Genomic DNA, 9,163 nt, shown 5'->3' on the forward strand with positions numbered 1-9,163 from the left:
TCATGGTCCTTCTCAGCTTTGGTGAGTGGGAAGAGTTAACAAATCCTGTGCTCTCCTAGAGGCAAAGGGGTGGGTACTTTTTCTACTTTTTTTGGGGGGGGGGGGGAAGAGGGAGCAGGGAAGTTGGTTCCCTGGGTCTCCCTATGCCCTAGGGAAGAATTGATCTGAGGTAACCTTAGCTGAGGGATTGGGTCTCTATCCCATGGGGAGGGGAGTGTAAATGGGGGCAAGTGCTGAATATCTGCCTCACTGTGCTGTGGAACAAATAGGGTTAATTGAATGGTGGGGGAGGGGTATAGTTTGATATTGCCTCCCATGTTTCACCCGCCCTCTTTCCTGTTTCTGCCTCTCTTGGTTTGGCAGGAAGTTGCAGGCACTGATAGTTTCGATCTGTCTCACTCCCTCTGTGAGTCCCGTGTTGGAGTGGGAGGCCTTTTCTGGGTCTCTAGACTGGGAGGCTCTTCAGGACACGGGGATTTTGCCATGGGGACGTAGATCGCAGGAGCATGGCCCCGCTGGAGCCCTCCGTGGGCTTGGCTATTATGGTAAGCGAGGGCTTGGGAGAGGCTGACTTAAAGGCTGAATCAGAGCCTGCGGGGATGGGGGGGAGTGCCAGGTTTGGAAATGGCGCTAGGTGTGGGGGTTTGAAAAGGAGGTGGGAGTCAAATCTCCTGGGTCGTGTTTGGAGCTGTTGTATCTGTTGCGTCTGGCAGATTGATAGGAAAAAGATGTCAGAGTGGCTTGAGTTGTATTTCTACCCGTGCCCTTTCTTCGAGCCCTGTCTGTCTGTGTGTTGCCGTTTCCCCGTCTGTAGAAGGGGTAACTCAGTGGAAGTCACCTGCCTATCTCATGGGGGCCCTTTGCTGAGAGAGCCTCTTTTTTGGCCTCTGCAGTGAGTTGTGATGGTCTTTGGGTAGAGGCATCCTTTCCTAAACTATCTTCTGCAAGATTTTGTGCATGCAGCCCTCTACAGCTCACCAAAACTCAGTAAGCGGCCCACCAGCCGAAATAATTCCCCACCCCTGCTCTGGAGTGTATGTTAGTAACTTGTTCATGTAGCTATGTGATAATGGATAAAAGGAAACCTAAGAGAAATTGAAGGCTGGCACTATGTTTCTTGAGATGCTGTGACTTACCTGGATTCTGCTTTTCCTTACCTGCTCACCACAGGAAATAACACTTTGCTCAACAGTGAGGGAGCTTGCTTTTCCTGAGGCTCCCCACTTGCCTCCACAACCCTTTAAGGTGGGGTTTCAAACTCATCAGGCCCTGTGGGCTGGATGAGTAGTGTGGAGCCAGTCTACAGGCTGGATTGGGCCCACAGGCCGGCCCTGCAGGCTGGCTCAGGGCAGGTACCTCATACAGGACGCATGCTGGACCCGGTCTGGCACACGCAAGGTTTGGCCTCATGTCATGTGCAGCATGTGGGGCCGATCCAGCATGTTCCTCATATTGGCGCATGGGACCATTCTCAGACCTGCGGGAAGGACCATGGCCCAGCTGATAGAGCTCCGCAGGCCTGGTCCGGCTGGCAGGCTGGATCTTCAACACACTTGCTCTGAGGTCTCTGATTTCTGCTGGAAATGCAGTGCTGAACTGTTCTGTCAGCGCTCACAGTTCTAGTGCCTCCACTTCCATGGATTGTCCTGAATCCAATACCTTTTCCCAACCCCTTCTTAGGCCTAGTCCCTTCCTTTGTGTCCAGTGTTCTACAGCAGCTCAGGTCTCCTTTTATCCATTTCTCCCTCTTCCATCTCCTGTTCTTCCTCCCCATGTATGCATTGCCCCCCAAATACCACTCCCTAACACATCCTCTCATTCCCCTTTCATGCATAGCCAGTGCCCTCTACCCCACCATGTTCATTTCCAATCCTCCTGCCTATTCCTATTGGCTTGATAGTACTGCATGTATCGAGTACCAAAGTGTGACACTGTTCTACTTCCCCTGAGTTCCTGAAAAATAAGAAGAGAGAGGTGAATGGGTCCTCCTCCTTCCTGCTGCTCTTTTCAGACTTGGTCTGAAGTCTAAGGCAATGGTGTGTTACAAAGTTAGCTATGTTCATGTGTTTCAGGAGCTTGAGCAGTGTAGAATAAAATTACACTTGGGCACCTAAATGGTGTTTAATGATGGTATGGGATCTGGCCCTGTGCGGCTGTACAAGAGTATACCATTTACTTAAGAGACCTTGGGGTAGGAGGTGTGTGTTAAGTGGTCTTGGGGATGTTTGAGGGGAGGGAGGCAGGGGGTGTCAAACTATATTTGGGAGTCTTCAACGAGCTTGCCGCTATGGATGGAACCATTCTCAGACCCATAGGCAGCACCGTAGGCCGATGGGTGGGGAAGAGGTCTGGTGTAGGACTGCTGTGAGGGTGGGGGAGCGTGTACAAGCACCAGAGTCTTGGTAGAGTGTGTCAGAAGTACTCTTCAAGGCCTGTGCAATAGTGAAGTGATTCAGAGGAGTCAGTAAAGGATGAGTTTTATGTCTTAGCTCTGGTGGCTTCTTCATGGCCAAATATTGAATAATGTTCTGTGAAAAAAGTGAATCCAGGGGTTACTATAGCACAGGGGTTCTCAGGCCAGCAGCTGTCATGCATCTGTGCCCCATATCTGACACAGCAGCAGCAGACCATTTCACAAGCTGCTAAGCTGCTTCCGTTTGTTCCTGAGTTCCCGACTCAACAGGAAGGAGGCTGGACTTACTGGAATGGCAGCACTTGCTTTTAGGAGTTGCACGTTTGAACATTTAACCCCTGAGGTGCTAAGATGAGCTAGGACCCCCTTACACCTCTAAAGGGTTAAGAGGCATCCTTCCTGAGATTTGATCCCATGCACCTCCCCCTCTTATAAACTGCCCCTTATAAATGTGGGGGTTGATAAAGGGTCACTACTGACTCAACAGAGAGATGGTTCTGTTCTGACTCACCCATGGCCCTCTGTGTAGTACACAGTTATTCAGAGTTTGGTGACAATACTTGTTTTACACTGCAAGGAATCTGGCTCAGGGGACATGTTACTAAAATAGAGAGCCTTACTACCAGCCACAAACATTTAAAAATTGCAAGTGAGACCTTCCCCCCAAAACCATGATTTTTTAAAATCTAATACATTTGGGTTCTTTTCCTTCTGGTTTTAGAGCCGCCGGACTTATTTTTACAAGTCTGAAAGGTAGAAAGTTTTTCAATGGATTATGAGATTCACCTATAACCACTGTTTTTAAGAGCTGGGAAATCACAAAGTAGTAAGAGGTTTGTGATAAAATTGGGAGAGCAAGTATCCCTGAAGCTCGTTTTCATTAATGACATGGCTATGTGAACAAGTTACAGAGGTACACTCTACAGCAGTGGTCTCCAAAGTGGGGTGCACACAAGACGATCTATTGGGGTGCGGGAAGAAAATGTTAGAACTTCTATTTATATTTATATAAATATACATATATTGGGGGTGAGTGCTCAAAAATTTTTTACTGATAGGGGTGCGCAATCAAAAAAGTTTGGAGACCACTGCTCTAGAGCAGGGGTGAGAAATTATTTCACCTGGTGGGCCACTTAACAAGTTTTGGTGAGCTGTCAAGGGCTGCATGCAAAAAATCTTTTCAGAAGATATTTAAAAAAAATCATAGATTAAAAAAATCATATACTAAAAATCAGACATCTACTATAAGATACTTTAATTTTATTTCAAAACATAATTTTTCTTCTGACTTACGCTTTTTTGAGTAGTATATATGGAGGCCATTTTGCATAATAGCTAAAAATAAAGACTTACTCGTGGGTATTGTGTGTGTATGGGGGCATGGACACCGCGTACTGTCAGAGGCTGAAGGGGCATGGTGAACTCCCACAGGCGGTGGTGCTGTCAGTGGCGGGAGTGCGGTGGCGGCAAGTGGGGAGCTCCCTCAGGCAGCTGTGGCACTGTCAGCGGCCGTGGTGGGGGTGGAAGGGAAGGGTGGCGAACGCTGACTGGTGGTCAGCAGCCACCTGCAGATGCCTCTGAAAGTGTCAGTGGTGGCCAGTGGCGATCACAGACTGCCTGCAGACACCGCTGGCAGTGTTGGCAGCAGGGTGGGGGGCGGTGGCGAACAGCTACCACCTGCAGACACTACTGGCAGTGTCGGCAGTGCCTTTGCAGGGGGTGCACGTGCACCCCCTACACGTTGCCAGTGATGGGGGATTTAGGTGTGCAGGTGTGTGGGAGGCTGGGTCCTGGGAGCCAGCCAGGGGTGAGGGGAGGGAGGAAGGGGGTACAGGCGATGGGTGCAGCAGTGTTCACTTGGGTGGTGAGGTCCATCTCCCTCCCTCATCCCTCTAACTGGCCAGCTCTCATCTGCCCCTGCAGCACTCTGCATGGGGCTGAGACCTACCTGGGGCAGCTCATGGTGCTCTGTGGCCCGCATCTGCCCCATGGCTGCCAACAGCATTGCCCTGGCCCTGGCCCCAGTCTTAGCCAATGTGCACAGCTTCCCTGCAGGGCTACTCCTGCTGCTGCTGCAGCCACTCATGTACTGCTCAGCTCTTCCCCCCACAGTGGATCCTCCTCCTGTCCCTGCTGTGCCACACCTGGGAAGCAGTGGCAGCCATGGGGACATGTTCTGGGCACGTGTGGGCAGCCAAGTGGTTAGACAGTGGCCAGGAGCTGGAGCCCCACATGCTAGGGCAGAAGCTGCCCAGCTGCAGCTTCCCCTCACCTAGCTGGGCATATGGTACCTGGCACAGGTCTTTTTTTTTTTTTTTTTGTAGCATTTTATTAGAAAACAGGCAATATCAAACATTTAAAAAGGACCCCACCTGAGGCCTCACGGAGGGAATACAAATACAATTTCAAGAAATTACATAATACTCGCATGATAAACAACATCTCATTCACACTGCTTAAAACTCCAGTGTTAGTCCCCACGGCTGCTGCTGCTGCCCAGAGCAATGCAGCAGGAGGAGGAGGAGCCGTTGAAGGTCAGGGGGAGCCCAGCAGTACCTGGGTGGGTGGGGTAAGCTGTGCAGTGTGGGCAGGACGCTACATACAGTCCATCAGTGGGCTGGAACTGACCCACAGGCAGTACTTTGCCCGCTCTGATCTAGAGTGAGAATTTGACAGCAAATTTGTTACTTGTTACTCTGTGGTTAACTGCCCAGTGCATTCTGGACAAATGGAACTTACCCTGCAGGGGAAGTTTAAGGTGGTTTACTCAGTGCCACTGGGGGCAAAACTACCTCATACTTGCTACAGGGTAGTTAACATACAGTAGGTTCACACCAGGTAAGATACTTATGGTAAGATACTTATGTATCCCTCAGGTTTTTCTACCTTGAATTTAGTAGTGTTAGGATTGCCTGAGGCAAACTTGTGCCTTTCCAGTAGGCTGAATTTGCACATTGTGAAATTTCTGAAAACTAGGAAATGGAGTTAAGATACAGATTGCTCCCATCACACAAATTCAGCTCTGCCCCCTTTTAAATGAGGTTCTGAACTGCCAGTGTTGGATAGCTGTGCTTGGACCATCAAGCTGGTTGACCCTTCATGTATAAAAGGACCAAGTTAATCCTGTTCTAGAAGTACACAAAATACAAGCATCTGAGTTGGTTGTTTTCCTTTTACTTTCCTGTTAAAGTCACCTTGCTTTTTTCCTCTCCACTGCTGATTCACCTGTATCCCGCTGTGTCTACTGTATATTTCCCACATTTTGCTGCACTGACCCATATTTTTCTGTTGTTCTTATCCTACAGTCATATCTTCTTCATTCCTCTACCTCATAGTTTCCTGTTGTGGTTTACTGATTGTTGCTCCCTCAGCCTTATTTCTTGCTCCTTCATATTCTCCCGGCCATCATTTAATAAAAAGAGTGCCTTCATCTTTTACAAGGTCAGCATGCTTTCAGTCTCATATTAAGTTATTTTTGAAGGTGGCCATCTTGGTAGAGATGGATTTGGTTTCACTTGCAAAAACTGAAAGGACATTCCAGCTGTAATGGCTCATTAGTTGCCTCAGTCCTGTTAACGAAAAAGGAAAACCCCATCATTTGGAGCCAGGCATCATGTTAGGTGATACTTGAAATAATTCACCGTATATTATCACCAGGGCTCCTGGTTTTCCCTGATAAAAAAATGACAAATTCTCTAATAAACCCCCCCAAATCCATGATTAAAATTAAAAGCCCTTCAACTCCCCCCACCCCACACACAGCCCCCTGGTTCTGCTTGTGGCCCTCACTCCCCCCTTCCCCCCCACAGACCCCTGGCTGTGCTCATGCCCCTTAATACCCACCCCTAGATCTGCTGCTGCCCCTCACCCCCCACTCAAAGCCCCTTGTCCCCCCACTCCTCCCCAGCCCTGCTGGAGAGAGCCCCCAGCTGCCAGGGCTATGGGGCCAGGGACCAGGGTCCACATCCTCCTACCCCTGGCAGGAAGCAGTGGCTGTTGCAGTGGAGCAGAGCCTGGCTCCCCCGCCTGGTGCTTGCTGCCTGCCTGCTGTGGAGGGGTGTCAGCTCCCCACTGTTGCGCACACTACTGGAGGGGAGGGGGGACCTGCACCCCCCCAGATCTGTGTATGGGGTGGGCTGCCTGCTGGGGGCTTGGGCTTCTGCCCTGCTGCCCTCCCTTGGGGTCTCCACAGCTTGTGGGTGGACCTGGCACTGCAGGGAACAGTGGGGTTACATGGGGATCTCCTTGCTGCTGTGAGTTCCACGCTGCCCTGGTAAGGCCGTGTCTCCTATGCACACGGCAGCAGTGAGGGGAACCCTGCGCCACTGCCCCTGCTGCTGCCTTGCAGGCAGGGGACATCTTGCCAGGGCATTGTGGAGCTCGGAGTGGTAAGCAGCTTTCTTGCATGGCAGGGCAGCGTGGCAGAGAAGCACCCCCACACTTCAGTGCTAGGATGAGCGGCCTACAGCCCCGTCCTGCTCCACACTGGGGTCCTGTGGCCACATATTGCAGCCCCGGGCCCCAAGCCCAATGCACCCCAGTGCTGCCCAATTCCTTCCCTCTCTATGGGGCCTCAATCCCCTCTCTCCCCTGCTTACCTGTGGGACCTACTTTCCAGGCTGCCTGGGGCCACGTGCATGTACAGGGAGCTCTTTGCAAATCTGCAAAATCCATGGGCTTCTCCGCTAAATGAAAAATCCGTGTTGTGCTCTGGTAAAGGGGGAAATTCATGTTTTTCTTCATTTCTCCCTGTGGGAACCCAAAAACCTGGACCCTTGATTATCACAGGGGCATGAAACCCATCTGGCCCCATGGGCTGGATGAGGGGTGCAGGGCCAGTCTGTGGCTTGGATCAGGTCCACTGACTGACCTTGTGTCAGATCCAGCATGCAGGGCTGGTCTGGGGTGTACACTAGATGCAGTACCTGCACTGGACAAGCCCACTACACTGCATGCAGGTTCAGTCTGAGACCCACAAGGCTTTGTCTACCCAAGTTTTAAAAAATTCTTAAGGATGGAGATTCCACAACCTCTCTGGGTAACCTGTTCCAGTGCTTTACTACCCTCCTAGTGAGAAACATTTCGTAATATCTAACCTAAACTTCCATTGCTGCAAATGGATACCATTGCTTCTTGCCCTGTCATCTGCCATCACTAAGAACAGTCTAGCTCCTTCCCCTTTGTAACCATCCTTCAGGTAGTTGAAGGTAAGAAACATGTGAGTGACTATTTCAGGGGAAAAATAACTTTATGGCACAGAAGATCTTTTAAAATCAGTAAAAGAAAAGGGAAGAGTTACCTATTCTTTACAATGGGCAGGCAGAAATCTGAGCTGCCATTTCACTAACCCTCCTTTTTCCTGCTTTTTTAGCAGCTCCCCAACATTGTAAAATGATGTTTTCCTTGAAATAGTCTCTCACATGTCTGTTCTTCAAGGAGATGAAAGCTCTGTACACTCTGGAAATGACTATCCTGGAATTATTATTGCTTTAGAACAGTGGTGCTCAATCTCCTGCCTGGGGCCAAATCTGGCTTGTGGAGTATCCCACAAGTCCAGAAATGTGGTGGCAGGAGAGCAGTGGTAGCATTAATTGCTGCTCTGCTTCCAAATTTTCAAACCTGTGGTGAGCCCTGCAGGCTGGATTACATGGCCTTGCATGCCAGATTGCAGACATGAACCAACCCCATGTGCTAACCCTGTGCTGGATCAAGGCCATAAACTGACCTAGCCACTGTTCTGTGGGGCCCAAAGGACAAGCATCACTGTTTTAGGTTAGTTCCTGGGTTTTTTGCACAGTATCATAGCCCTTTGCCTTCACAAACAGTCTCTCTGTTTCCCATGGCTGTCCATGCTCATTTTTTTTCTGCTATTCGCTCCCATCTTTATTTCCCTTTTTTTTTCATTTGTTTCCACACCATTTTTTGTCTTTACCTTCAAGCTGCATTTCTTTGCCTCTTCCTTGCAAAACTCGGGTACCTCCAAGCTAGGGAGGAACATCTGTGGTGGTGTAAATTGCAGGGGTGGAATTTGCTATGTTGAAGATGGCCCAGGGGCTCACAACTGCTTGTACCAAGACCTGTTGTTGCCTATGACTGTATCATCACAAGCATATGCAGAAGATGAGGCATGTACAGACCTTTCTCTTACGTTTGCCAGGTGACAGGCAAAAGTTTAGAGCAGGGATGTAGAATTGACTTAGGATGTTCTGCAAATTGTGGTGTAGTACAGAAATCCAGCCCAAGTGACTGGCTTGGAATGACATGAAACTTCTGCTTAATCCCAGTATTTCACACATGGTAGCTTTGGCAGCAAAGTCTGAAGTTCTTTCACACTGTTCCCATAGGCAAACCCCAGAGACTAAAAGTGTGATTCATCGGCTCATTTGCTGCGGTTTGGTGGTTTGAGCTATCATTTGGTGTGGGGAATGCCTATCGACCTTTGTAAACAAGCACGTGTTGTTGGAATGGATTTGTTCCCTCTCTCGGACAGTGGAATGGGCCAGGTGGGGCTGCATTATAAATCTGACAATGGGAAAGCCATCCTTTGAGCTGCAGGGGTCCGTGAGACCTTGCCTGGTTGAGCTGTTGTAGATGGCACATCAAAACTTTCCCTTACATAGCAACTTACAGATGCATCTTTCCAATGTGTTACCTGCTTCAGTGGTCTATAACATGCTTTGATTCGCAACTGATTACATCTGTGCAATTCACAATGATTTCTAAGTCATTCTTGAGAAGTGTTTACTGCGG

General features: G+C 49.5%; 1 protein-coding gene across 1 annotated transcript in view; it reads left to right on the forward strand.

The window, feature by feature from the left end:
• The first annotated feature begins 342 nt into the window (after positions 1-342).
• TNFRSF1A (TNF receptor superfamily member 1A) overlaps positions 343-9,163 on the forward strand; it is a 20,157-nt gene continuing 11,336 nt past the window's right edge. Inside the window, exon 1 of the mRNA XM_019548692.1 lies at positions 343-545. Within this exon, the coding sequence (XP_019404237.1) occupies positions 507-545 (39 nt within the window). The 5' untranslated portion in view covers positions 343-506. The remainder of the gene's footprint in view (positions 546-9,163) is intronic.

The sequence above is a fragment of the Crocodylus porosus genome, unplaced genomic scaffold, assembly GCF_001723895.1.
Source record: "Crocodylus porosus isolate Cpor-Errol unplaced genomic scaffold, CroPor_comp1, whole genome shotgun sequence".
Classification (NCBI taxonomy): domain Eukaryota; kingdom Metazoa; phylum Chordata; order Crocodylia; family Crocodylidae; genus Crocodylus; species Crocodylus porosus.